The sequence below is a fragment of the Pseudozyma flocculosa genome (assembly GCF_000417875.1).
Source record: "Pseudozyma flocculosa PF-1 unplaced genomic scaffold scaffold00013, whole genome shotgun sequence".
In the NCBI taxonomy this organism is placed as follows: Eukaryota; Fungi; Basidiomycota; class Ustilaginomycetes; order Ustilaginales; family Ustilaginaceae; genus Pseudozyma; species Pseudozyma flocculosa.
The window spans coordinates 188,484-212,597 of NW_006920881.1; the positions used below are offsets into that span (position 1 = coordinate 188,484).

At 66.1% G+C, this 24,114-nt stretch overlaps 6 protein-coding genes across 6 annotated transcripts; 2 read left to right on the top strand and 4 right to left on the bottom strand.

Annotated features, from left to right (window-relative positions):
* Positions 1–747: 747 nt before the first annotated feature.
* PFL1_04069 (uncharacterized protein) lies at positions 748–2,829 on the top strand (the record flags this gene model as incomplete). Its single annotated transcript, XM_007881593.1, has 1 exon — positions 748–2,829. One exon carries the CDS (start codon positions 748–750, stop codon positions 2,827–2,829), a length of 2,082 nt encoding a protein of 693 aa, XP_007879784.1.
* A 781-nt stretch (positions 2,830–3,610) lies between these two features.
* Positions 3,611–6,117, bottom strand: PFL1_04070 (uncharacterized protein; the record flags this gene model as incomplete). The annotated part of the gene is made up of 3 exons (XM_007881594.1): positions 3,611–3,783; positions 3,937–4,121; positions 4,253–6,117. 3 exons carry the CDS (start codon positions 6,115–6,117, stop codon positions 3,611–3,613), a joined length of 2,223 nt encoding a protein of 740 aa, XP_007879785.1.
* A 553-nt stretch (positions 6,118–6,670) lies between these two features.
* Positions 6,671–8,726, bottom strand: PFL1_04071 (uncharacterized protein; the record flags this gene model as incomplete). The annotated part of the gene is made up of 3 exons (XM_007881595.1): positions 6,671–7,095; positions 7,224–7,729; positions 7,846–8,726. The coding sequence occupies 3 exons, from the start codon at positions 8,724–8,726 to the stop codon at positions 6,671–6,673; spliced, it is 1,812 nt and encodes a 603-aa protein (XP_007879786.1).
* A 475-nt stretch (positions 8,727–9,201) lies between these two features.
* On the top strand, positions 9,202–10,449 carry PFL1_04072 (uncharacterized protein; the record flags this gene model as incomplete). Its single annotated transcript, XM_007881596.1, has 1 exon — positions 9,202–10,449. The coding sequence occupies one exon, from the start codon at positions 9,202–9,204 to the stop codon at positions 10,447–10,449; it is 1,248 nt and encodes a 415-aa protein (XP_007879787.1).
* A 108-nt stretch (positions 10,450–10,557) lies between these two features.
* Positions 10,558–11,842, bottom strand: PFL1_04073 (uncharacterized protein; the record flags this gene model as incomplete). The annotated part of the gene is made up of 3 exons (XM_007881597.1): positions 10,558–10,599; positions 10,728–11,570; positions 11,675–11,842. 3 exons carry the CDS (start codon positions 11,840–11,842, stop codon positions 10,558–10,560), a joined length of 1,053 nt encoding a protein of 350 aa, XP_007879788.1.
* A 653-nt stretch (positions 11,843–12,495) lies between these two features.
* Positions 12,496–17,970, bottom strand: PFL1_04074 (uncharacterized protein; the record flags this gene model as incomplete). Its single annotated transcript, XM_007881598.1, has 1 exon — positions 12,496–17,970. The coding sequence occupies one exon, from the start codon at positions 17,968–17,970 to the stop codon at positions 12,496–12,498; it is 5,475 nt and encodes a 1,824-aa protein (XP_007879789.1).
* Positions 17,971–24,114: the final 6,144 nt, after the last annotated feature.

Here is a 24,114-nt window from a genome sequence, read left to right on the forward strand (position 1 = left end):
CTCTCTCTCTCTCTGCGTATCTGTCTCCTTTCTCCTCTCTGCTCCTTCCCCCACTCCCTCTCTAGCCCGCTCTCTTCCGTGTTCCTTTCCAGCATCCTCGCTCCTGGACCCACATGCGCCGACGTCGTCTCTCTGTGCCTGGCCGCCGATGGGACTGCGTCCTGTTCGGGGCCGGGAAGAGGACGCGCGCGCCGTGGTCGCTATCCGAGGAGATGTTCGACGTGCCCAGGTCGCTCCTGCCTTGCTGCATCCTATCTCGTCCCAGCATAACTGTATCGCAATCCAACTGCCCATTGAAGCTCACCTCAGCAAAGGCCGTTGGTCATAGCAGCACCGCCTGAGGTCTCAGGGCAAGGTGACAAAGGCCAGCGGAGGTTGGAGGGTGCGTCGCGGCGTCGAGATCGAAACCCGATATTGGCTCAATCGGGCCTGATCACGCTACCGATAGCAGCTTAGCCTGGCCGGGCCAGGCGAGCGAGGCGCATGGCGCACGTCCCTTTCCACCACCATCCACCTAACCCTTTGGCAACCACGGTCGCACCGCCGCCACCATCTGCAACACCACCACCAACACCACCACGCAGCCACCACCGGCCCCCTCGCAAAGATGCGCAACTAGCATCCTTTTCCCTCCGGTACCTTGGCTGCGTTGATCCCCCGTCTCCTGCCAGTTGGCCCCTCCCCTGCTCCAGATAGACGACCGACCGACCGATTGACCAAACGACCGGCGACGACGACGTGCCCGCAATGTACGACTTTGTGTCGCACATCCTCCGCCGCTACTTTGAGGCCACCGGCTGGAACGAGCACAACTCGTACCTCAACCTCACCGCCTCCTCGTCGGCGCTGCTCGACTTTACCATCCCCTCGGGCCTCTCGCTCTCGATCTCGGCGGCGCCCGCGTCGTCGTTCTTCACATCCTATCGCCTCGCCGCGTTGCCCAACCTCCGCGGCGGCGTGGGCTACATCTACTCGTCCACCGATACTCCGCTAGACATTGGCTCGTCGTCGCGCGATGTCAACTTCAAGCAGATTGTCGAGCGCTTCCGCATCACCGAGGCGCCTCGCCGCCCGCAGCCAAAGGAGCCCACCTGGCTCGCCGGCGAGCGCATCGACCAGCGCCGCGACTACCTCGTCTACGGCTGCATGCACCTCCCCTCGTCTCGCCTAGACGCGCTCTACACGCTCCGCATCTCGCCCACCTGGCAGCTCCTTGTCACCGCAGTTTCCACCCCGCCGAAATACCCACTCGACGCCATCGCATCGTCCCTCTCAACCTCGGCCACCGCCCTCGCCGCATCGGGCAGCTCCTCCAGCGGCTTCGGCGCAAAGGGCGGAAGCCTCGGCGACTCGAATCCAAACCTTGTCGCGTCTGGAGGCGCCGGTGCTGGACACCAAGCCTCGTCCTCGTCGTCGGCCGCTGTCCAGGCCGCCAATGCGGCTGCCGCATCGTCGTCGTCGCTAGGTGCAGGCCCACCAGGCTCGACCAACCTTCAGCTGACGCTGCAGAACGACACAGGCCGCTGGTTCACCGAGTACAGCTATTCGGCCGACGACGCGCTGTGGGGCTTCCGCGTGCTCCACAACTTCGGCACGCCCTCGTCGTCGTCATCCTCGCCTGCCGATGATGCAACAGCCGCCGCCGCCGCCGCAGCAGCGATCACCACCGATGATGCCTCCGACCTGAGCTCAAGACCGGCTATGTATGCGCCGACTGGAGCCAAGGCGCGGATCAACGAGAGCGGCCTACCATCGGACTCGTCACTGTCGGAGCCGGACCAGGTCGTCGGCGGCGGCCTGCGCGGGCGCTTCAGCGCTGGCGCCGAGGTGTTTGTTTCGACGGTCGAAAAGAGCGCGGGAATCTCGACGGGCATCCGCTTCGCCACCCTACCAGAGCCTCCCTCGTCATCGTCGTCGACGAGCGGCAGCGGCGCACCCAGCCAGCCACCCACGGTCCTCACGGCCACCCTTAACCCCATGATGGGCCACCTCAGCACCGCCTACGCCGCCAAGATGACGCGCGACCTTGCCGTGTGCTCGCGCTTCGACTTCAACGTCTACTCGTACGACTCGGAGCTCTCCATCGGCGGCGAGTACTGGCTTCGGGCTTCAGCGGCGGCTGCAGCGGGGGCAGCGGCCGCGACGCAGCCGGCACCGTATTCAATGTCGTCGCCACCTTCGTTGAGATCGTCGCCGCCTGGTGCAAGGCCGACGACGTTGGAGTCGGGAGCCGTGACTGCTGCTGGAGGAGCAGCGCCTCGCGACCTGCGCCCGTCGGCCCGCGCCAACGAGGCGATCGCCGAGGCAGCGCTGCGATCGTCGCACCTCGCTTCAGAGTCGCCGAGCCTGCACAGTGATGCCGCCTCGACGTCGGTTCCATCCTCGGCGCCGCCGATGAAGCCGACGTCGAGCTACTCGCTCCGCGACCCTGCCCCTGCTTTGGATATGCCTGTCACTGCGCTGCCCGAATCCACCTCGGCAGCCATACCACCAGCCGCCTTTTCACCAGCGCCAATGCCGACGGCAACGACGTCGAACGCTCTGCAGTCGGCCGATCCCTCTGCCTCGGACGTGCTACCGCCCATCACGGGCGTCTTGAAAGCGCGCATCTCGACGGCGGCAGACATCCGGCTGCTATGGCAGGCCCGGCTGAAAAACTGCCTCGTCTCGCTCGGCGTCCGTGCCGACCTGGACGGTGCGGGCCTCGGCGCCGCCTCGTCCAAGACATCGGCCGCAGTGGGCGGGCCGCGGTCCACGACGACGACGACGACGGGCGGCGGCGGCGGCATCGTCAAGAGCGTCGGGATCGAGGTCATGTACTTTTCCTAGAGCGCCGCTCGGGACAAGGCGACATGAGGCGAGAAGGCCCAAGAGGCGAGGGCGTTACGGAGGAGACTCGAGACGATGCATCATCGTCGTTTCTCCTCGGGTGACTTTGCAGGGCAAGGCGTCGAAAGCGTTGCGGGAGGGCCTGCCTGCTTGCCTGCCTGCCTGCCTGCCTGCCTGCCTGCCTGCCTGCCCCCCGATGGCAGCGAGCACCTCTCGAGACGCAAGCTAGCTCCGCAAGTATCCCTCCCTCGAAACCGGGCAAGAGCAACCGGCAGGCGGACCGTCTTGGGGTCCACCATCACTGCCTCGACGATGCTCCTCGAAGCTGCGATGGCGGGCTAGCGGACTCGAGCCAGACAGGGCCGGCGTCGAGCCCAAACCAGCTCGCCTTATCGCCTCCTTGGGGCCTACTCCCGAGCGCAAAATGCGACGCTGTGCCACTTGGGCCGATATGCTTCCAGGGCCATGTTCAAGGGCTAGGCCGAGACGTCCACCTAGACAGGGACGGAACCGATGCCCATCATCCTTGCCGCCATCAAGAACCGCCGACGCCGCCCCTCGCGGCCAAGCGCGATGGCCAGGCCAGGCCTGGCAGCCGCGACAGGAGATGGAAAGTCGTAAAGGGCCGTTATCGTGCACGTCTCGTCGTCAAGAAAGAAACCAAGGAGGGCGGGGTATAAGCAGAGAGGGAGCGGGGAGGGGATGGAAGGCGAGGAGAGGGGAGCGGCCCTTCTAAGGAGGCGACCGAAGGCGTGCAGGCCGGCGGCCTGGTGGCGAGCGGTCAAGCCTCGACGAGGTCCGGGCAGAGCATGACTATGACGCGCTCCAGGACCATGACGGCCAGGTGGGTATTGGGGCCCGCGGCGTCGGGCGCGCACAGCGGCGAGAGCCAGCGCGTCATGCCGTCGTACTGGCGAGACCAGTCCGGTCCGAGGAGCACCAGACGCACCTTGGCTGGGGAAGAGTCAAGGGAAGTGGCGCAGCGAGCACGGCATCGCATCGCATCGGATCGAGGGTCAGTCAGCCAATCCCTTCAAAGACCAAAGGCCGACCTGCGTTGCTCAGGGCCTTCTCTAGCCCGGCCTTGCCGCAAGATCCAAGACTCACGATGCATGCCCTGCAAAAGGCGGCGTCGAAGGCGTCGCCACTCGGCCGCCTGGACCTCGGGCGTGGGATCGGCGACGGGAGGAGGGAGGTGGCCGTCGGGCATCATGCCTCTGCGCAGGTTGGCCACCACGTCGCTCAGCGCCGCCGTGTCGTCGAGCGTCGCATTGACTCGGGCCGTGACGATCCTGCCACGTCCGTAGGTGCATGCACGCGTGCGTGCGTATGTATAGAGCGGCCGAGGGTTCTGCAGTGTTAGCAAGCACGCGCAAGGCCAGCTATTCGAGGCCCGCAGCGCAGGGGCGCTCGATCCACTCACCTGTCAATCGTCTGGCCGAAACCGGCGAAGCCGACGCCCATCTTGAGCAGGCTAAAGAGGGCGCTGCTCAGCATCCGCGTGCGCGCCTCAGTCACCTCTTCGAGCAGCTGGAGCCACGGCACCGCGTACTCGGCCATGGCAGCGGAGGCGGCGGCCGCAGTGAACCCGGCCTTGGTCCGAGCCGAGGCACCGCTACCGCCCGCTTCGACGGGTGTCGAGGAGGGAGGGCTGGATTCTTCGAATGCCCTCCCTCCTCGTCTGCCAGCCCCGCCGCCGCCGCCGCCGCCAAGGAGGAAACCGCTGCCGACCGAGGCGGAAGGATAGCGTCCGTGCATCGTTCTCTCTGGCCTCAGGCTGGGCTCTCGTCGCTTTGCGCCCTGCGACCTCGATGAAGGCGACGACGACGCCAGGAGGTCTTCGGAAGCGCCCTGGGAGCCGTGGCCGCGGGCGTGGCGAGCGGGACCGGCGTGAGGGTCAAAGAGGTCAAAGTAGGCTCGCACCACGTAGGGCAGGACCATGGTGCAGAGGATCGTTAGCAGCGACCAGAGGCGGATCGCGAGGCCAACGACGTGTTCCAGCGGCGTCGGGGTGGTGCGCGCGTTACTGGTCGCCCCAGCACCTGCTGCTACGATGTCGCGGTCTCTCCGCTTGCGGCCATCGGCCTGAGCGCCGCTGCTGTCCTCGGGCCAGCGCAGCACGTCGAGCACCTTGTGGATGCTCTGCACCAGGAACCAGGGCCGGCTGCACTTGCCGAGGCTGTTGCGCAGCGCCATGACGGTGACGTCGCGCACAATGTATCGCTCCGTCTGGACGGCCCACTCCTCGGGCGGGAGCAAGGACCCGAGCAGCGAGGATACGGCGATCCTCAGGTAGCTTGGATCCAGCCGTCCCTCGACCGAATGCAGGCTGTCGACGCCGGGATGCGGGCAGAGAAAGCCATGCAGCTGGGCGATGCGGGCGGACGAGGCCGTAGGCTCCGACTCTGTGTCGTGGTCTGTGCCGTCGGCGTCGTCGTCGTAAGGATCGAGCGCCGTGGCGGGAAGGTGGCGGCTGAGGGAGGCTGTCGACGCTGCAATGTCATCCGAAAGGTCGTAGCCTGCTTTGGACGAGTGCGATGCAGTGACGAGAGGTGCCCACGCGGTGTCGGCCTTTCTCCTGGCGGCGCGAACCTCGAGGTAGTGCTGTCTCAGTACCAGCGGCAGCTCTCTGCCGACAAGAGCGTGGAGGCGGTAGCGCTCGAGGGCGAAAGGCGGCGAGGCTGCCGCCCGGGCCCGCGACGGCCGCTGCGCTGCGGGCTGAACACTGAGCCGTGGACCGATCTGATCGACAACGTGGCGGATGATGGCGACGATTTCGGTGAGAAGCTGACGGTTGGGCGTGAGCTTCGAGTACCAGGGCAGCACGGTGGCGCGGAGGAGGTAGGCGAGAAGGAGGTAGATCTGGTCGTCGAGGGCCTTTTCGCCGGTCAGGGCGGGCACCGGCTGGTCGGAGGGTAGGTCTGCAAACAGGATGCGGCGGTAGAAGAGCGTGGCGGGCTCCGAGTCAGTGGCGCTGGCTGCGGCTGCGGAGGGTGAGGCAAGCCTGCCGCCTCTGCCGGAGGCATAGGATTGGACATGGGCGGGTGCGTTCGAGTTCGATCGCTGCGCGTTTGGCGGAGAGGATGGGTTCGAGGCGAGCGAGTCGACGTGTGAGTGGGAGCGGTGCAAGGCGGTGGTGAGCGTTGGCTGCGTGGGCCGGTGTGGAAAGGCGGAGAGGTAGGATGGCGTGGGCGACGTGAGGCGGGCGTTGCTATTATTGTTGTTGTTGTAGTTGCTCGATGAGGATGAGGGCGAGTCGACGGGTGCGACAAAGACCTCGGCCGGCATCTTGGGCTACTGCACGTCTGGTTGCGCCAGGATCGAGCTCGTCGGGGCGGTGTCGTGGGTGCCGGAAGATGGCCTAAGGCAGGGCCGGGGCTTAGGGGCCATGCGCTCATGCGGTTGCAAAGGGGCGCGTCATGGTCAAAGGCGGGACAACGGGGCCGGGTTCGTGGGTCGGAAGGGGGCGACGACGTCAGTGCGACCAGCGCGGAGGCGAAGGCGGGTTGACAGTGAGGACGAGGGCGAGGAGGGAGGTGGCGGTGGCAGTGGTGGTGATGAAGGAGGTTGTAGGCTAGCCTCGAGGCAAAAGGTGGCCAAAGCGCGGCTGCCGACGGCGAAACGCGTTTTGGACCCACATAGGGGCGACGAGGTCCAGGCTGGCCAGACCGTCTTGTTCTCAACTCGGCCACGCCACTCGCACTGCCCACGCCATCGGCCGAGCGCACAGCCTCCAACCCAGGGCTGAGTTGCAGCGGCAGCAGCAGCAGCAGAGCAGCAGCAGCACCAGAGGCTTGGCTTCATCTCAGTCTACACGACACTACTGCCACCGTCCCCAAAGCTACCCAGCCCGCCCTCCGCGCAGCCCAGAAGGGTTGACGAACCCGCCAGCCTGTCCGCTCAGCCGGCTACCGCCCCCCGCCATGGCCGCGCGGTTCTTGGCAATCGCATTCGCGCCAATGCCAATCGTAGTCGCCCTCCGATCCGCCCCCGAGCCCGCCGACGACGAAGACGACGACGCCGCGCCGCCGCGAAGGCTGCCGCTCCTCGACACGCCCGCCCCTCCGCCGCCGCCGCCGCCGCCAATCCGGCTCGCGGCGCCCGTGACGAGCTCCTTGATCATCGAGTTGTACATCTCCGAGTCGGCCTGGTGGCTCTCGCGTATCGTCAGGTGGTGCGTCAGCAGCGAAGACGTCGACGTCGTCAGGCTGTGTAGCTCCCGCAGCATCGATCGCAGTGCGGGCAGCGACAGCAGCGACAGATCATCTAGCAGGCCAATGCGCGGGACAGTAGAGCAGAGCAAGTGACAGATGCGGAACGACTGTGTGTGAGCGAGCGACCGCGACTAATTGCGCAAATGGCATCGCAGCCCAGGTCGACCTCGCGCAACTCACCTTCAGTCTTGCCAACGAGCTCCTCTGCGCGCTTGAGATCGACGTCGGGCGGCGGACCAAGCCCGAGCTCCTCGCGCCGCCGCTCGGCGAGGCGCTCGCGGTTGTTGCTCTGCCCAAGCGCCGGGCTCTGGGTGCCATTGCGCGGGCTCCCCGAGGCACTGGCGCTCCGTTGCTGCTGCTGGCCCGCCATCGGCCCGCCCAGGCTGGCCGACGGCGAATGCTGTGCGCTGCTGCTTCTCTGCAGGCCCGCGCTCCCGACGCCATCCGACGAGAGGGCGCTGCTGGGCCCTGCTGACCTCGACGAGTCGAATTTGAGCTGCAGCGGAGGAAGCCGCGATCCGCTCGAAGACGACGAGGCCGACAGGGGCCCATGCGACGAGTTGTGGATCTCGTCAAGGTTGACGGGTACGCCCATCGTGATGAGGTAGTCGCGCCGCGTACGGGAGCGGATCCAGTCGATTGGCTTGATGGGCGGCAGCGCAGAGAGATCCTTCCACAGCTGGCGGCTGCGAGGTGGCAGAGTAGGGTGGGGATAGGTTGCCGGCACGCTCAATCAGCTCTTGGTCCGGGAACAGTCGCAGCAGCAGCGGCGTGAAGTCAGAGTCGAACGCGCCCGACTTACCTCGGCTCACTGACCAGCACCTGGGCCAGACCTTCGACCTGGCGGAGGCCGTCGGTCGCCATGTGCTGTGCCGCTGCGGTGGATGTGGGGAGGAGATCCTGGACCGGGGCAAACAGGTCGTCCCTGCTCGAGTCGCGCGACACGGGCAAGGCCGACCAGGACCTGACGGGTGCCGCCGATTGTGCTGATGGCGTCGCTGCGGCCACAGGGGCCGGCTCAGCCGAGCTCTGATCGTTAAAGCCATCCTCGAACGCTTCCTGCTGCCCCTCGTCGGCAGCAGCGCCGTCGTCAAAGTCGCCAAAGTCTCCAAATTCGTCGTCGGCGGCGGCAGCAGCGTTGGTGGTGCCGGCTGGCTCGTCAAAGTCGTCAAAGTCGTCGAAACCGTCGGCTGGTGCTGGTGTGTCAGGGGTCTCGGCGGGGGGAGATGGGGCCGATGGTGTTGGTTCAGACGGAGCGTCCTGGTCTTTGGCAAGGTTGGTGGGATCCTGCTGCTGCTGCTGCCCCTCCTCCTCTGGCTGGGCCTGCGCCTCTGTTGCGTCGTCGAGGGCCTCTCGAGTATTTGCTGCTGACTTCTCGTCGTCGTCCGAGGTCGGCTTTGATGCTGTAACTAGCTGCTCAGCGGGCTGGCTGCCGTTGGCGTCGCCTGTTTCCGCGTGTTCTGCCTTGCCAGGTTGCTGAGAGGGCTCGAGTGCGGCGGGGGGAGTACCCCAGCCTGGATCGTCGTCATCGTCGTCGGGGATGGCGCCGTCGAGGGAAGCGCGGAGGCTATCGGGTGCGCTTGATGTCAAGGCGATCGGTGTCGCATCTGAGGACGCTGCTGGCTTGTCGGACAAGGGGTCCGGAGTGGCCCATACGGCAAAGGGATCCTGGTCCTGGTCCATGAGGTCGGGGTGCGCTGCTTGCTGCTTGCTGCCCGAGGAGGGTGGAGGCGAGTGTCGGGGTGGAATGCGAGCGCAAGGCGGTGTCAGTCGGTTCAGGATGGGTGTGGAACAGGGATGTGCGTGGTGGCGAGAGCGAGGGGACTGGCAAGGGCGCGGTGTATGGGTCAAGGAGCAACGCAACGGGAACGAGAAGTCGAGGCCAGACGAGACACGGGCGGTGCGCAGGGACCAACCAGGCAGGCCTCGTCCGAGCCCATCGGGCAATCAGAGGGAGCCCAACATCGGGCGATGACCACGGGTGGACCCTTCTGCGAATCCTCGGTTGCCTCGCCGCCACCGCCTCACATCCTCCATGCTTCCTCGTCCATCATCACCTGCCCTGGTCACTCCAGGCCACACAGACACCGACGTCCAACGGTCTCATCGGATAAGCATGGCCTCGTCCACGGCTGACGCTGCCTCTCCCGCGTCGACCATGGACACACACGCACACCTCCAGACGGCTCGGGGGAGCGTTGGCCTGGACCACCAGCACCCTCCCAATGATGCCTCCTCGACGACGACAGCAGCCTCAACGGCAGGGAACTCGACACGAACAGCACCAGTGTCACCACGACCTCCAACACCACCACCATCAAAAGCACCACAAGGGCCACCATCACCCGCATCGGCAGGCGCATCGGCGCTCCGCCAGGCCATCCTCTCGCCCCTCTCGCTCCTCAGCCTGCTCCCCATCCCCTCGCTCCAAGACCTCCTCCTCTCGACCCTCAGCCTCGGCCCCATCCCGCGCCACGTCGCCTTCGTCATGGACGGAAACCGCCGCTGGGCCACGTCCTCGGGCTCCTCGATCCGCCACGGCCACCTCACGGGCTTCCAGACGCTCAAGTCGATCCTCGAGCTCTGCCTCAACCTCGACGGACTCGACACCGTCACCGTCTACGCCTTTGCCATCGATAACTTCAAGCGCAACCGCGACGAGGTCGACGCGCTCATGGACATCGCAAAGACCCGCCTCCTCGAACTCGCAGGTCACGGAGAGGTCGTCGCACGCCACCAGGTCCGCGTGCGCATCGTCGGCCGCAAACAGCTCCTGCCCCCAGATGTCCGCGCCGCCGTCGACAAGGTCGAAGACATGACCCGTGACAACCGCAAGGCGACCCTCAACATCTGCATGCCCTACGCCAGCAGAGACGAAATCACCGGCGCAGTCCGCACCTGCGCCGACCGCAAGCTCAAGCGCCTCCACGCAGAACGGCGGCGGCGTCGGCCGCATCAGCAGCAGCAGCAGCCAGAGGTAAAAGACGAGAAAGAGGACCTCTCTGTATCGCCGGCCGACGACGACGACGCCGACGCCGAAGCCGACGCCGAAGCCGACGCCGAAGCCGAAGACGACACCGCCCTGCTCGACGGCTTCGACTTTGACGTGACGCCGCACGCCCTCTCGTCGTCGATGCAGCTGGCCCACTCGCCGCCGCTCGACATCCTGGTGCGCACCTCGGGCGTGGCGCGCCTGTCCGACTTTATGCTGTGGCAGTGCAACGACGACACCCAGCTCCACTTTGTCGAAAAGTTCTGGCCTCAGTTTGGCCTGCGCGACATGGTGCCCATCATCCTCGACTGGCAGCGATACCAGATGGCCAGGCAGCTTCGCGCGTGGTGCAACGGCAGTGGCGGTGGCGGACGACCCGCAGATGGCGTCATGGAGAAGCAAGGCGGGCAGTGATCTCCCGAATCGAGGGTCGGCCAAAACGGCGCCTGAGCCACGTCGCTCGGTGTCTTTTGTATTTGTAGCGTCTAAAATGTCACCAGTGTCGCCGGCTCACGTTCTGGCTCAGGTCGCATTGTTGCCCAGCCAGGCCCAACCGGGAAAGACCTGCGATAGGATACGGCCGAGGAGACGGACAGACGGACGATGGGGGAGAATCCAGTGATGGGATCAGACGAGCAGCGTCAGAGACCAGCACCCGCTCATCCGGGGTCCAGCTGAATCCTCATTCTCACCTTTGCGACGACCTTTCCCTTGACGAGGCCCATGGGGACGGGGCCGTAGTGGCGCGAGTCGGTGCTGTTTCCCAGGTTGTCGCCCGTGAGCCACACGTGGCCGCTGGGCACGGTGACGTACTGCACCTCGCCGCGCGAACGGAGGTAGGTGCTGGCGCGCAGCTCGCTCAGCGCCGCGCGGTCGTGTTCGAGCGTCGGTCGGTCCACTGCGGGCGCGGTCGCGGGCGCACTTCCACCCTCGACGTCGTCGTCGTAGCCGCCGCCACCGTCCGAGGGCGACGAGTCCATCGACGAGAGCAGATCCACATCGTCGTCGTCGATGTCGGTTTCCAACCTCTTTCCCCCGCTGCCGCCGCTGCCGCCGCTGCCGCCGCCGCTGCCGCTGGTGGTCGAGGACGACGTCCTCGCTGTCCGAGTCGATATCGATGTGGGTGTCGCCGCTCGACGCCCCCTCCATGCGTAGTCGGGGATAGGACGCATGCGCGGGTCGACGCAGATGGTATCGCCGGGCAGGCCAATGACGCGCTTGCACACGGTGCGGTTGGGGTTGGCCGGGCTGAGTGCGACGACGATATCGCCTATCCTCAGCCCGGTCCCCTGCGTCTGGTCCGTCTTGATCGAGCTCGGCCCGCCGACGCGCTTGTGGCCCCAGGTCCGAGAAGAGTAGAAGGGCGACTGCTGCTGCCCGTCGTCGCGGTGGGAGGATGCTGATGATGATGGTGCGGGGAGCAAGGAGGCGAGACGTTGGTAGGACTCGGTACAGAAGCGGAGAAAGGGGAGGCGCACGTGCAGGAGGTAGTCGCCGTCGAGGGCGATGGTGGGCAGCATCGACGAGCCCGTGCTCTGCATTGAGCGGCGTCCAGAAAGCGCGGGCAGACAAGAAAACGATGGTCAGCCTGCCGTTCCTCGTCCTGGACCTGCGACCAAAGGAGGGAAAGGCAACGTACCTGGCTGACCTCCATGACGTGTTCGTGGAAGAGGTGCATTACGCAAAAGATCTGTGCGGCGACGGCCGTGGCGCGCAGCGTCGTGACCGAGGTGGTCCAGAGCCCGGGCCGTCGGCGGTAGGAGCGCTGGAGCGCCGCGTTGAAGCGCGACGACAGAGTCGACGACATTGCAACACCGTCGGTTGGGCGCGTTGGCGTCGGCGACGACGAGGTGCGGGAGGGGTGGGAAGATGTGATGGCGTGCCGAGCTCGAGAAAGAATGGTGAGGGGAGGTGCAAACGGCGAGGCGGCGGCGGCGAGCGAGGGTAAGCGGAAGCAAAGGCACAGGTCAAAGAGAGGCTCGACCAAGGCCCAAAAAAGTGTGGAGGGTAAGCACGCTCCCGAGCTCCTACGCCTCACACGGCCGGCAGCCGAGGGGGTCCAGCTCCAGCTGCACCGCACAAACCACAGGCCCAACGACGGCGGTCACGGCCACAGAGATGGGATCAAAGCAGGATGCATGCTGCGGGTATCGAGACGAAACAACGCGCTCCCCTCGGCGAATGCCATACTCGGGCCTCGAGGATGCCACAAATGGGCCGGCAGAGAGAGAGGCAACGAGAGAGAGAGAGAGAGAGAGAGAGAGAGAGAGAGAAGAAAAAAGATCAGAACAAAACAGAGGGGATCAAGAGATGGCAAGGCGTGGGCAGCGGAGCGGCATGCGCAACGGTCTTGCCAGATTCGCTTGCCTCGAGCAGGGCGGCCATTTCGACAGACGTGGCAGCCGAGTAGCCCACTGCTGCCAGCAGGAGGGTATCGACCATCATCGGCCTCTACGCGGGCTAAGCCTTGCGCCCCGTCGTTCCGTCCACGGCCTGGTTGTCGAGCAGAGACAGCCGCGCAGGCAGGCTCGTCCGTCCCTTGACCGGCGAGGCGCCAAGACGCGAGGTGCCAGCCGCGTTGTCAGGGGCGGCGCCCGACGATGCCGCCTCGCCGCCAGTGACCGAGTGCTCAACCGCCGTCTCGGCGACGGCCTTGAGCGGGATCGGAGAGAGCCGGTTCGACTGCAGGAAGCGCAGCGTGTTGAGCATCCTCGACCCGCGCTTCGGCGAGTCCGACGACGACAACGACGAAGACGACGACTTGGCCACCAGCGGCACGGCGGGCGCCGACTCGCTTCGTGCCACCTCACGTCCCCGGCTCAGAGGTCTGCCCCCCTCCGCCTTGGCCGCCAGCTCGGGATCCGTGAAGCTGCGACACTGCGACAGGGGCCTCGATGCCGGGGTCGACGTCGCCGGAGGGCGGCCGTTGCCGCCAGGGAAGCGGCTGGCCGGGGCCATGCCGACGGTAGGCGTACTCTTTGGGCTAATGCCGTCCTGCTCGACGATGGCGGCGGCGGCCACCGAGGAGCCGTTGGACGTCTTGCCAGCGTGGACTCGCTCTACGCCTGCCGTGGCGGGGGCGGTCGGCATCGGGGCGCTGCCAGCGGACAGCGAGCCCAGCCAGGCCCGGCCAGAGCTCAGCATCGTCCTTGATCGACGCAGGCTGCCTCCCAGCGTCGGCCGGGACTCTGCGTTGGCGGCAGCGCCATTGCTCCCGCCAAAGCGTCGGCTGAGGCCCTCCTTGATTCCCGTCACGCTGCCACCACTGCCTCGGCGATCGTCGACCGGCATGGTCACGTGGCTGTCGGTGCGCTCCAGCCGCCCTGCCGTCACTCTGCCTCGGCCAGTCATCGCTGCTGCCGCGGCGGCAGCTGTCGAAGTCGCCGAGGCCGCATCGGCCCGGGCCCCTGGCACCGTCCCGACGTCGCTCTGGGTCCGCTTGCGACCCGTGGAAAACGAGGCGCTCGTCAAGGCGCGCCGCAGCGAGCCCGGCCGGGATCCGGACCTGAGCCTGCCGGATGCCGAGCTCCCTTCGTGCGCCGACGCCGACAGGACCGAGGTCAGCGCGTCCAGCGGCGGACGATCCGCATCATCGATGACGGCGCCGTGCCCGTGCAGCTGGTGGAGCGCCACATTGGAGCTCATCGGCGAAACACCCCGCGAAGAGGCGTCGGCGGACAGGTCGGTCATGTCCGTCTGACCCGACCGCGTGCGGCCGCGGCGACCGCCAAACGAGGCCGCCAGAGTCTCTCTGACGCCGTAGATGCTCGACCGGCGGCGAGCCTCTGCGGCGGCCGAGCGCAGATTGACAATCGAGCTCGCCGTCGAGCCCAGGCCCGAATGGAAGCTTGGAGTGTAGCTCGGCCGCGGCGACGACGTCGCCGAGATCGATGCATCCTCAGAGCCCTGGCGGCGTTTGGACGGCGACGCAGCGGAGCTGGGTTGGAGGAAGGCGTCGGCCGGCGGTGGCACCCCGCCGACCATCGAGCCGAATTCGATGGGATGGAGGTCGCGCGAAGACTGCACCGGCGACGTCGGCGTCGACTTGGCCGAGCGCGGCGAGCGCGGCGACGTGAGGTCATCGGTCACCACCGTGAGCCCGGCGGGCGCAAAGATGCTCGGCGGGCGCACCTTGTTGGCCTTCTTGCGAAGCGAAGCCTTCCAGCTCGAGTCGCCACCGATGCCGCCGTTGACCGTGAAGTCGGCAATCGACTTGGCCGACGGACGCGCCCGCGACGAGCCCGGCTGCATCACGGTGGCGGTAAAGAGCAGCTGGCCGTCTTCGAGGCCGGCGATGCCGCCAGCGACAGCGCTCTCGAGCGATCCGACACAGCTCTTGCGCCGCTGGATCTTGACGGTCGACGTGTCCTTGCCCGACAGACGGCCGAAGCCCATGGCGGTGCCGACGGCGGATCCGATGGTCTGGTTGTGGGGCAGCCAGAGCGAAGAGATGTCGCCGGCGTCGCGAGAGTGGCGGGCGTTGAGAACGGCGTCGGAGAAGACCATGCCGCGGTCGACGATGCCGCGCGACGATGGAGAGGCGTGGCGAAGCAAGATCTCGGTCGGGAACCAGTTGACGGTGCCGCTTGTGGTGGCGGCGGCGGCGGCGGAGGAGGCGGTAGCTGTGGCGGCAGGCGGAGCGACAGAAGCCGACCCTCCCGTGCCTGTTCCTCCGATCCCGTGCAATGCCGATGGAGATGCTGCCGTTGCCGTCGTCGAGATCGTCGAGGTCGGCGATGCGACCGATGAGGGCAGCGGCGGCGCGGTCTCAGCAAATGCGACGCTGCCAGCGGCATGCTGCGCGAAGAACTCCATCAGCGGGTCGGCGACAGTCTCTTTTGCCACGTCCCAGTAGCTGGACGCGCCGATGCCCCTGCTGGCGCTGGGCGTCGCGCCGGCCGAGCAGGGATTGCCGTCCGAGTCGGAACCATCGCCGAGGCTGCTGCTGCCGAGGAAGAGGCTAGATGGGAAGCTCGACTCGGCGCCCGGCGGTGAGACGCTGGCGTTCGAGATGGCGTCGGAGAGCGCGGCGATCCAGACCTGGCGCTCGCGCGCGTTGGATGCAGCGAGCTCAAAGTGATGGCTGCGGACCGAGAGGCGGAAGGAATGCGGCAGCAGGTTGCTCCCTTCGTCGACGTTCGAAAGCCGCGCCGCCCAGAGTGGGAACCACTGGCGGCACTCGTAGGTAGGGGCCTTCTTCACCTTGACCATGAGCAGGAAGCCGTCGTAGAGGAAGACGCCGAGGTACTTGAAGCGGAGCGGGGCCACGAGCGGATCGAGGGTGCGGTGGTGGTGGAGGACGTCGAGCGTGCCGGCCAGGCGGCACTCGCCGAGCGAGCGGATGAAGCTGGGCGAGACGCCGTGGTGGGACTCGACGCGCGACGTGATCAGGTCCGCCATCAGCTCCAGCTCGCGCCGGCGCCCGGCCTCGTCGACCCCGTCCGCCACCTGCCGCATCTGGGCGATGGCTGTCGACAGCTCCTCGTAGCCGGCGGCGCCGGCGGGCGTGTGCTTCAGCAGCGTCTGCAGCACCAGCGGATAGAGGCACAGCCGCTGGACGGGCTTGATGAGGAAGTCGCGGAAGAGGAGGCGCGACGAGTTCTGACGGATGGCCGAGTGGACCGAGCCGGGCGTCGCAGCAGCGCTGTTGCTGCCGGTGCTCGAGGAGCCGCCGCCCGTGGTGGCCGAGGACGCGTTCGAGCTCATGTGGAGCGGCGTGAAGTATGAGGCCGGACTTGACGTAGACGACACGCCGGGCGTCGAGGCACCCGACGGCGGGCGCGAAGGGCCGTAGCCAGGTGCGCGGCTCATGCGGAGAATCTCGGAGCACCGGCGCTCAAAGGCATCCCAGTCGGCATGCCGCTTCTCGGCTTCGCGGATGAGGGCGAGCGCCTCGCCATGCCTCGAGCAGAAGACCTTGTAGCCCTGCAAGGCCGCCGCGGTACCCGTGAAGAGCCGGGCGATGCGGATGACCGCCTCGTCAGCCTGCGGGCTGAGCGCCTTTTCCAGATCCGACTTGGCCAGCAGGCTCGACGAGCCAGCCGCGCTGCCGTTGCCGCCGCCACTGGCTGTCGACGACGAGCCGCCCTTGCGGAGGCCGAGCTCGGACATGACGCCATCCATCCGCGCAGAGAGGCGCTGGTGCAGGCGCAGCAGGTCTTCGGAGTTGCGGATCACGAGCGCGTGGCGGGCCGGCTGGTCCTCGAAAAAGGGCATCGTGTAGAGGTTGTCGAAAAAGACGAGCACGAGCGTCGCAAGATCGTCCGCATAGTTGCGCTCGGTCTCGACCAGCTCGAGCAGAGCGGCGTACCGGCGCACCTTGGCCTGGACGGCCTTGTCCTGCTGCCCGGGCGAGGGCTGCTTGGTCGCGTCGGTCGTCGAGGCGGCCATGGCGGTAGCGGCAGCAATGTCCGCCGCACGCTCTGCGGCGACATCGACGTCGGATGTCGCTGCAGCCGACGAGGGAATGTCAAGCCCCGACAGCGCCTCGGGCTCAGACACGAACGAGAGGGGTGAATCCTGGGCGGCGTTGACGCTTGGCTCGCCGTCGACGGTGATCTTGAGCGTGTCGCAGGATTGCTCGGCGCAGCCCGGGCAGCTCGAGGCGGCCGTCGACTGCGACGAGCTGATGGCCGTATCAACGCTGCCCGCATGGCTCGAGCCAGTCGTCGAAGTCGATGGCGTGCGGCTGATGTCGGGCTGGGCGGCCGAGACTGGCCGATTGCTGTCTTCTTCTGCGACCGCTGCCGCTGCCACGGCGATGGCGACGGCGATGTGCTGCTCGGAGCTTGCCGTAGCCGAGGACGGCTGTACAGCGGTCGCGGGCTGTGCAATCGGGGCTGCGGCATCGAGCTGAGCGCTGCCTGCGCCATCGAGGACCTCGCAGGCGTCTTGGAAGTCGCTGTCCGAGCCTAGGTTCGAACTTGAGCCAGAGGCGGTCCGAGAGGCAGTAGGCCGCTGGACAGCGTGGCGCTCCGCGCTCGCCTGAGCTGTCGCAGCTCGTGTCGGTGTGCTGTCGTCCTCTGAATTCCCGGGTGGCTGCTCGTGGAGGGGAGGCGTAGAAGCGGGAGGGGGCCAGCGATTTTGCATATGCGGTCCGCCGCCTTGGCATGGGGCAGGATCCAAGGACAGGATGCTTTCCACTTCAAGCTGGTCGCGGTGTGCCTCATCGAGCGCTTGAAGAAGGGGTCGAGTGAGTTCTTGCGAGATTGCGGACTGTGCTGTCAGTGCGTCGTCGGTCGTCGAAGACGGCAGGCCAGGCATCAGGCCATGCTGCTGCACGTCCTGCTGCTGCTGCTGCTGATGCTGATGCGAGAGGCTGTCAGCATCGAGGGCTGCGAGCTCCTCTTCGCTGGCCCTGCCCTTGCCCTTGGGCGATGGCGGTCCGCTGCAAGCGGGCGAGGTAGCCCGAGGTGTGCTTGCGGGTGGGGATACCAAACTGCTGTCCTCCGAGAGGGGCGAGACGGGCAAATCATCATCGCCGAGGGTGCCACTGGATCGGGGCAAGCGTGAGGGTCCCGCCTCCCGGAAAACGACAGTCTCGTCGGCGGTCACGGGTGCACGCATGCAGTCGAGAGTGGCGGAGGCGGATGCGGTGTCGATGCGCGAGCCCGAAGCCGCGCTCGCTTTGGTCGGGCTGATGAGGTCGGTGGGTATAGGGCCTGCCTGCCTGAATCCCTTGTCGAGGGCTTTGTCGGCACCGTCTTTGACGCGGTCCGAACGGCAGCAGCGACGTTCGGATCGCTGGAGGGCCGAATTTGGGACGGCGCGTGGGTTGGCGACGGCGACCGAGGCTGCTGAGGCGGGGGGCTCTCCGGCCGAATCGAGAGAGAGGAAGTCGGTCGAGGCGAGGGAGAGGCGGCTGCGGCTGGCAAAGGGGTAGGGATCGAATCGAATCTCGGCAGGGATCGGACTAGAGGCTGTGGCGGCCGTCATGCTCTGGCCTCGTCCGGGCAGGGAGCGCTCAGAATGATTAGGCCAGAGTCGTGTGGCTGGGAGGGTCCTGGATCCGAGAAGCGGGGCGAAAAAAGATGGTGCAAAGAGATAGGTGCCAGGCGGCGAGGAGCACGTCGAGTGTCTGACGAGACAAAGAGACCACAGCTGTCAAAGAGGCGGGTCGGGGTGTCGCGGCGGGTCGATGAAGGAAGCCGCAAGGGTAACGAGGGCGGTGATGAGGCGCGGTTGTGGTCGGGCAGGAGGGTGGGGCGAGGGCCGAGATGTGTCCAGCGGAAAGGGCGTCGATGGAAGAAGGGCGAGATGGGGCGGCCAAGGTGCTGGTGTTCAGGGAGAGAGGGCGGTGGGGAGGGTGGCGGGGTCGGGTCGAGAGCAGGCAAGACGCCGGGATGGGTGAGAGAAGGGGAGTCGGATTGGTGGTGATGGTGGTGGTAGTGGTGCGAGAACGAGGACGAGGGCGAGGGTGTCCTGACCGACGTGGCAGCAGGGCGAGGGAATGGCGGCGAGCGGCGAGGCGGAGGGGGGAGGGGCGAGAAGGGCGAGAGAGGCGGAGCAGGAGCAGGAGAAGGAGCTGGAGGCCTGGGCGAGCCCTTGCTGCCTGCTGCTCCTCCCTGGCCGCCTGGCTGCCCTTTGAGCGGGGACCCTGGCTGACCCTGATCCTCGCCGCGCCGCAAGTTCCCCCAGGCAGGCAGGCTGGCAACCGCGCGCTCGCCCTGCCCTGCCCGCAGGAAAACTTCTCCTCGAGCCGCAGAGAGAGACAGATTCTGGGTGCCTCGGCGCTCTCCGTCGCCGCTGCCTGCCGCCACCGGCCGCCACCTCGCCGACAGCTACCACATACGTAACGGCAAGCTCCTCGCTCCTTCGCCTCACCATAGGGTATCGTAGGTCCAGCCTGTTCGTCGTAGGTATGTACAGTAGTAGTTAGCACGAGCAACGCCGCCCACGACACGCCCCAAAAGGCTGCGTTTAGACACCACAGATGGCGTTACCGGCCAAATGCGCCGGCCCGCCCGCTGCGGCTGGGCTGAAAGTTGGTGGGTTGGCCTGCTTGCTTGCTTGCTGCTTGCCAGGCCGGCAGACGTGCGGTCAGGCCAGCAGGCTAGGCCGGTCGAAAATCATCCGACTTGCCAAAATCTGGATGCATGGCTGCAAAGGCTGGCGACGGAGGGCACGGGTCAGCACGCAAGGCCAGGCCGGCCACGCAAGAGGCTAGGGCGGCGCAGCGCGGGGCCTTGGACAGGCAGGCAGGCAGGCCGGCAGGGCTACCCGCCCGCAGCGCGACCCGATCCTCGGAGCCTGGACCAGACAAGCGCGCACCCTAGGAAGCCCGCGCGCACGCTGCCTGCCGTCTGCCAAGCAAACCAGCGCAACGAGGCCAGCAGGTAGCAGCGGCGGCGGCGGCAACGACAGGCAGACAGACAGACGGCCAAGTCGGCCGCCTCCCCGGCCTGCAGCTGGCTAGACGTCAACACCTGCGGCGACGACGACGACGGCGAGCGAGGTGCAACGACGACGGTGGCAGCGGCGGCGGTGATGCGATGCGGTGCTGTGCGGTGGCGCCTGGTGCGGGATGCTCACATCATCTCGTCCGATCTAGCGTACGCTGGTTTCGGTCTGGAGCCATCGCGAGCGCCCAGTTCAACGGGCCGGGCAAAGGCAGGCAGGTGAACATGCCATCGAGGCTGATCGCGAGGCGGAGCAGTAGGTAGTTGGCGGGCGCCGCATCGAGGTAGCACCCGGCCTAGCCTGTGACAACGGCGCCGCGACGACGATCGATGCCTTTGCCCGGGTGTGGGGACAGAGGAGCAGCAGCAGCAACATCCCAACGGCGAGACGAGAGCTCATCATCGCCTCACCACCGTCACACGCCACCATCGACCGGCCGCAAGAAGAGGCCTAGGCCGGCCAGCCAAAGAGCTAGGCGCGTGCGCGAGGCTGCTCGGGCTGCGATCCCGTCACGGTTGTTGGCGCAACGCCCGCTTTGGATACCTAGCACCGTCGTCAGCTGTTGTCCTGTATGCCGCCCCCACCTCCGACGACGGGCTATACACCGTCCGTCTGTTCTTACGGTGCTCGGAAGGACCGGGAGCCGGGTGCTGGCCTGGATCGACCGAGGTGGGCGTTCCATGGCCGCCATACATATCATTTCTCACGGCGTGCAGGTGCTCATGATCAACGTTAGCGGTTCGGCGCCGTCATCGCAGAGCAAGCATCGACCATAGTAGTGGGTATGTACAGGTAGCTGGCTGTGGCTGGCTCGTAGGCAATGCCGAGAAGGGAAGCACTCGTTGCTCTGTAATCACCGTCGGCCCCTTCGGCACGGGCTATCCGAAACTGATCCGCGAGAGGTGTCGATCGACGACAGACAAGGTCAGGTCAGAGACGGACCTGCCGAGAAGGCGGCATGCGAGAGTCGAGTCCCCAGCAAGCAACGGCATCGCCGCCTGGCCGGAGCGAGACCCGAGTCGTCGGGGCGAGCCGAATGCGAAAGAGAGATATCGCGGCGAATGGCAATTGGTCACCTCCCCATCGAGAGGCAGATCGATGAGCAAAGCTCGGGAAGGAAGCCGGATCCTGACCGCTGCTTGCTTGCTTGCTTGCTTGCTTGCTTGCTTGCTTGATCCTGCTTCCGTCGTCGTCGCCGAGCTTCTCTCGCCAAGACAGGTGAGACCCCGGCATCCATCGAAGTGCGCGTAGAAGAGGGCGGAAACGCAGCGAATCTCGGCGGCAAGCTAGAGGGGCAGGCCGGGGGAGGGGGAAGGCGGTGCATGTGATGCCGGTGCCGGTGCCGCTGACGCTCACCCATCCACCCACCCGGCTGCTGCCGCGAAGGCAAAAGGCTGGAATGGGGGGCGGGGCAAAGGGAGCAAGGAGGCAGGAGAAGCCGAACCAGAGCCGGGCTCGATCCGATGGCGATGCAGGTCGAGACCACGCTGCGCTGCACTGCCGTCGAGCGCACGTCGCGTCCGATATCGATCCTAACGACGATCTCGATCGGCGACGACGGCGACGGATGTTGAACGAAGGAGCGGCCGCAGGTGCCGGACGCCTGGGAGACGAGAGGCAGGCACGCACGCACGAGGGCAAGCAAGCGGCGGACCGGCATGCACGCATGCATAGATGGCCAGCTTCGACGGGGGCCGCTTCGACGCGGAATGATGGCACCGCGCACCGCTCAAGTCGACCGGGACCCCGCCGCACCGAAAGAGACCAAGCAAGGACGGATCCGGTCCCCGGTCGGCTGGGCCGCACACCAAACACGCGCGCGTCTGCCGCCGTTCCACGGCCGCGCTTGGCGACGACTGGTGACGACGACGACTGCGACGACGACGACGTCGATGTGCCAAGCCCCCATCGCGTCGTCGACAAAAGCCCTTCCCGCCATCCGGCGCGGCCGCGATGGCCGCGTATAGTGCAAAGAAGAGAGGTCGACGAGGGTTAAGCGCGGGACGGCCTGCGACACCCAGAATTGCTGGCCAGTCGGCAGGACGGGTCGGAGGAATGCCAAGAAGGCCCAGGCCTGGCCAGGTGCGGACGACTGGCTGAGCCCCAGCAACAAGTCAAGACGAGACATGCGCGGACACCTTGCTTGGTGCTCAATCGAGATCCCGACGAGCACATACGCGGTGGTAGGCTGAGGCTGACAGAGTATGACCGCTGCGACGTTACGCAATCGTCCACACCGACGACAGCGCAGCGGCAGCGGGGTCGACGACCGCGCGGTTGGCCATCTCCACCACGGCGAGGCGTGGAAAGGCAAGTCAAGATTGGCGGCTTTCAGCTAGTAGTCGTGGTACCGGCATATCGCATCGTCGCGTAGCGGTTGGGACATCTCGCTACGGCAACCGAGCCGACCATGAGGTCAGGGTCCAGCAGCGGGTGGCGTTGGCGGTCGAGAGCAGACGTACGGACTGGAGAAGAGGAGGCAAAGGCGACGGCACCGCGACGACGGCGCAGCGCCAGGCCCGCGACGGGCGAAGAGCAAAAGCCAAGCACAGCAGCACAGCAAAAGATTTCCGTCGCTGGCGTTGATCGTACAGAGTATGGTCTCGCCTGCGCTGCTCGCCTGACCCACCATACCGAGCGAAGAGGCGCCGTTCGAACCAGAACCCTGGACAAGGGGTGCGGCCAGGTCCATGCCGGCCGCTTCTTCCGATGTCCGCAACGACGAGTTCGGCAAGGTGGCCCATCCACGAGACGTTCATCCCTGCACCCACCTCTTTTCGGCTACTTCGAGGACAGAAGGCAACCCTCGAGAGAAGCTGGCAGTCTAAGAGTCTTTCCTACCCTTTCTCCCGTTTGTCCAACGGTGCCGTGCCTCGCAGCAGCGAGCATATGGAAGGACCGGCGACTCGCTTGGCCCTCCCGTCCGCCAAGACCTGGTCCAGCTTCTTTCGCTTCCGCACAGTACCAATCCTCGTTCTTGGCTCTTGGCCGCTGCGCTCGCTCGACGTCGCCCACACTGTGTACATACTCGCCCCACCATTGGTCGTCCCCCCGCACAGCGGCCCGCACACGGAAACTGGGGCATGATCTTGGAGCCTGCTTACGCCAGAGCGGCTCTCGAACCGCGTGATCTCACGAATATTGGACTGTAGTTAACGACGCACAGAAGGGCGAGGCAGAGAAAAAGGCGGGCGCGAGCGACATGACCCGCGGGGGGCGCGACAAAAGAGGAATCTGAGAATCAAACAGGTCCCGTGTGCGGCGTCGTCGTCGTCGTCGTCGGTATACCGGTCGGATCAGGGCCGTCGTCGGTCGGTCGGACGCTGGTCAAGGAGTCTAGGCCTGGACCTCCTGGCTACGTACTACTGAACACTCACTGGACTCCCCCCGCCTCCTTTGCGTCCGCCTCGGCCTCCGCACGATCCAGGATGCGGGGAGCGCTTTTGGGTCGGCCGTCGACTCTTCGTTCTTATTCCAGTCCTATTGTGCAGCATGAACCCCCCACCGGTCACCGGTGCCGCCGGACCCTCTGTCGCGCCAAGCTTCTTTTGGCAACCTTTCTTTTGCGAAGATCCGCGAGGCGTCGCTGGGTCGAGACAGGGCGGTGGCCATCAGACAACAACGAGAAGAGAGCGTCGTTGGCAGGGCTTTCGGCGCTAGGCAGGAAGGTGTGTTGCTGCGGCGCCGAGCGGCCTGTTGGTCAGAGCAACGGGACTGGTCCAGGTGTCGAGCGGATCCTTTCCTCTTCACCTCGCTGCAAAGGAGTCAGGCGACGGAACAAAGAGATGCTTCCGTTGACCTCGCGCCAACAGCCAAGGGCCAGACGAGGTGTAAAATGTGCTCGGCTTGCAGACGAACGGACCAGCAGACCATGCTCGCCCTTACACCGCAGCGCAGCGCAGTGCATGGCATGGCATGTCAGGGCAGGGGTGCAGCATGCTCTTGGACTCCCGTCGTCGACGGACCGGCTTGTTCTTCATCCCGCACTGCGACGACGTTGACGACGACAAGGACCTTAGAACGTGCTGCCTGGCCAGAGCAGGCCAGGCATCACGCCACGCCCCCTCGCCCCCTCGTGCACATCAGCTGCACATCATCCCCTGCCCCTGTTCGCCCCCCCTTAATCCCTTCTGACACGCTCATGACAGGTAGAGGGTGAGATGCGCAAACGATAAGACTCGCCGCCCCGAACCATGACCATGGCGCCCTGGCATGGAGCATCTGCTCGTAGAGTGCCTGCTTGCACCCACCCAGAAAGACGCAACCGTCTCAGCTGTGGTCATCGGCATAGCACGCAGGACGGACGATGCGATGAAGGGGCATTGCGAAGCATCTCGAACCACCGTACCACGCACCGTACTCTACATACGCCACCGCCCCACTCCCCCTCGTTAGAACCTCGTCTGGAGGTTGATCGGGTTGGACTGGATTCGAGCAGACGTATCGTGCAAGACCGTACCATGCCATACCTTCGGCTCGGGTCAAATCATGTCCAACCAGACCCTTTCTAAGGAGACGCGGCAGCCTAGAAGGCCTGATCGACGACCCGACGGGTGCGCCATCTCGACCGCAAGCCAGACCCGGCCGACCAGGCAGCGGGGGTGAGCGCACCATTGTGGCAGCCACATGTCCGCTTATCCTCGCGCTGACGTGCAAGGGGAATAAGAGGGATCATCGACA